At 36.6% G+C, this 2,500-nt stretch overlaps 1 protein-coding gene across 1 annotated transcript in view; it reads left to right on the top strand.

The window, feature by feature from the left end:
- Nucleotides 1-1,188, top strand: part of LOC143028795 (uncharacterized) — an 8,252-nt gene extending 7,064 nt beyond the window's left edge. Inside the window, exons 3-4 of the mRNA XM_076191163.1 lie at nucleotides 1-173; nucleotides 1,077-1,188. The exon at nucleotides 1-173 is cut by the window's left edge and continues 1,622 nt beyond it. Of these exons, the coding sequence (XP_076047278.1) occupies nucleotides 1-173; nucleotides 1,077-1,188 (285 nt within the window). The remainder of the gene's footprint in view (nucleotides 174-1,076) is intronic.
- The last annotated feature ends 1,312 nt before the right edge of the window (nucleotides 1,189-2,500 follow it).

The following is a 2,500-nucleotide window of genomic DNA, read 5'->3' as shown; positions in this document are numbered from 1 at the left end:
AATGGTAATGGCATCACCAATGGCAACGGATACACAAATGGTAATGGCATCACCAATGGCAACGGCAAAGGCAACGGATACACGAATGGTAATGGTAATGGCATCACCAATGGCAACGGCAACGGATATAACGGGGTTTCTTCCGCGCCCTCCAGCCTCTACGGAGTTCCAGTGTAAGGAAGCCATCGAAGCTCAGCAAGAACAGCACCTCCCCACTATAGTCGTCCTTCCCCGGAGAAACGTTTATTTTTATACTGCTTACTCAACTCCTTAAATCTAATATGAACTGTACATACAATTTCAGAATTAGTTTAGGGTTTCTTTAATTGCTTTGTATTAGAAAGTTTTGAGATATGTTTATTTTTGTACTGCTTACCCGCCTCCTTAATTGAAAATTAAGTACAAAATCACTTCAAAATCATTTCATGTCTTCATTGATAATGTTTTATTTGAAATATTGTTCTGCTAATGCAGTGTAGCTTCAACCACTCGATGCAAGCAAATCGCCATCAGATATATATTTATGTTTGTCTTCTTTGTAGCAATAATGAGTAATAAATCATCGCACAGTACAGAAGTATATACTTTTCACTTCTCTTGTCGTAGCAATGCCATACACACTACTATCCATCAACCTGCAGGAAAAAGTACTTTTCTATGTTACTCACTGTGAAAAAATTTGATCTAATAGGAGAATTTTACTTATCAACCTACACATTTAAGATGTACCTCTTCAGCATTGTGTAGAGAGAATACCTGGCCCTGAATATTATCCATATCCTGAGTTAAACAAGGCTGTGTTTTTGCTTGATAAGTGAAATCAATATATTCAGTGACAGTCGTGTTACTCTTAAAAAAACATTCCTGTTTGTGATGTCTTTGTCATTCGAATAATGATTTAGACCACAGTCACCTCACTGTAACGAGACGCAATAGCTCAGTTGGAAGATTAGTGGGCTCCTGGAAACACCACCAATTTAAAGCTCGCTTCATTTGGTCCAACTGAGTTAACAAACCCCCATTGCTTAATATTAGTTACATGGTGTTTCTATGATACAACTTGTCTTATGAATAAGTACCTATACAAGTGTGGTGAACTTCTTGACCCCTACTGGATGCGACTATGAAAAAATGTACTCAACTCTAGTTAATGGTAAAAAATCAACTTCATCTGTAATACCACAATAGCCGAACGAGGGACATCGGATTTAATTGAGAGAAAAAGAAAATGTGTATAAATTGTGTGAAAAATCAAAATATCACCACTGAAGCATTTCTTTCTTAGATTCCATGTAAGGAAAGATGCCCCTAATCAGTTTTGACCAAAATATTTTGATAGAAAGAAAAAATAAAAGAGAGAGAAATGTATAAAAAAGAGGCTTAAAAGAAATTCATACATTTTTATCCACTAGTGATTAACATTGTTATGTGATAATTCTGAAGGATTTGATTGAAAAAAAAGACAGTTCTAAACGAAATCTGAAAGAATTCTGCTGTTACATTTAAGATAAAAAGGGTGTAAGGTATTACATTGGTTTTCTATTGCTTAAAAACTATACCAATGTCTGTAGTAAGAAAGGGGACTCGCAAGACTGCAACAATTACCGCGGTATTACATTGTTCAATTTGTCAGTCAAGATGCTTACCGACACGGTCTTGTTTCCATTTGTTATAGTTTCCGGGGCCTGAGCAATCTGGATTTAAGCCAGGTAAGTCAAAGTCTGATCGGATTCTACTGCATTGTGTTTCTGTGGAGCGCCAACGTGACTTTCAGTAGGGGTTGATTGTCAATACGATGATCTCGAGAGTGCTTTTGATTTCATGCATTGCGGAGTATTTGCGGATCCATGGGATTTCTGTGAGTATTATTTACCTGGTGTGTGGCTTTTGCTCTGATACAGAGGATACCATAAGGAGCAGAGGAAAGGTGTCTGATTTATTTCCTGTCCAGTAAACCAGACATGAATATTATCAATATACGTACACTGGTTGGTGCAAACTCTTTGTATGCATGCAAAATGAAAACCTAGGCTGGCAGATAGCCTGATAAACGATTTAAAGATGACAACTAATCTTAGGTTGTGGTCAGAAGGCTGATCCGACTTTTCCGGATCTGGTAGAGGTGTAACGTTTGATAACTATTATACAACCTTATCGCAAACATTATTTCATGACCGTAATTAGAAAAAATAAAAGTAAAACAGTGGAATCTTTCAAAATTTCTAGTGGTCAATAGTAAACCAGTCTTTGATCGTATCTTTGAATTTACTGATAAACTTGAGTAGTTTCATGCATATCACAAGCTTAGAAAAAGAATGTTCCGCAAGTGAACAATATGTGCTTTGTTTCTTACATTTGGTATTATATTTGTTGGCTCGCCACTGCACTCTTACTAATCTATTGATGTCTTTGATGAGATCTGTCGACCATACAAAAATCGCATATTTCAAATGTGAGAAGACCATTGATCTATATTACTGGTCGAACATGGCTGGACTTC

The sequence above is a fragment of the Oratosquilla oratoria genome, chromosome 10 (assembly GCF_046742065.1).
Source record: "Oratosquilla oratoria isolate Oo_2021 chromosome 10, ASM4674206v1, whole genome shotgun sequence".
Lineage (NCBI taxonomy): Eukaryota > Metazoa > Arthropoda > Malacostraca > Stomatopoda > Squillidae > Oratosquilla > Oratosquilla oratoria.
The sequence above is the reverse complement of the archived record's forward strand: the minus strand, read 5'-3'. Positions and strand labels throughout refer to the sequence as shown.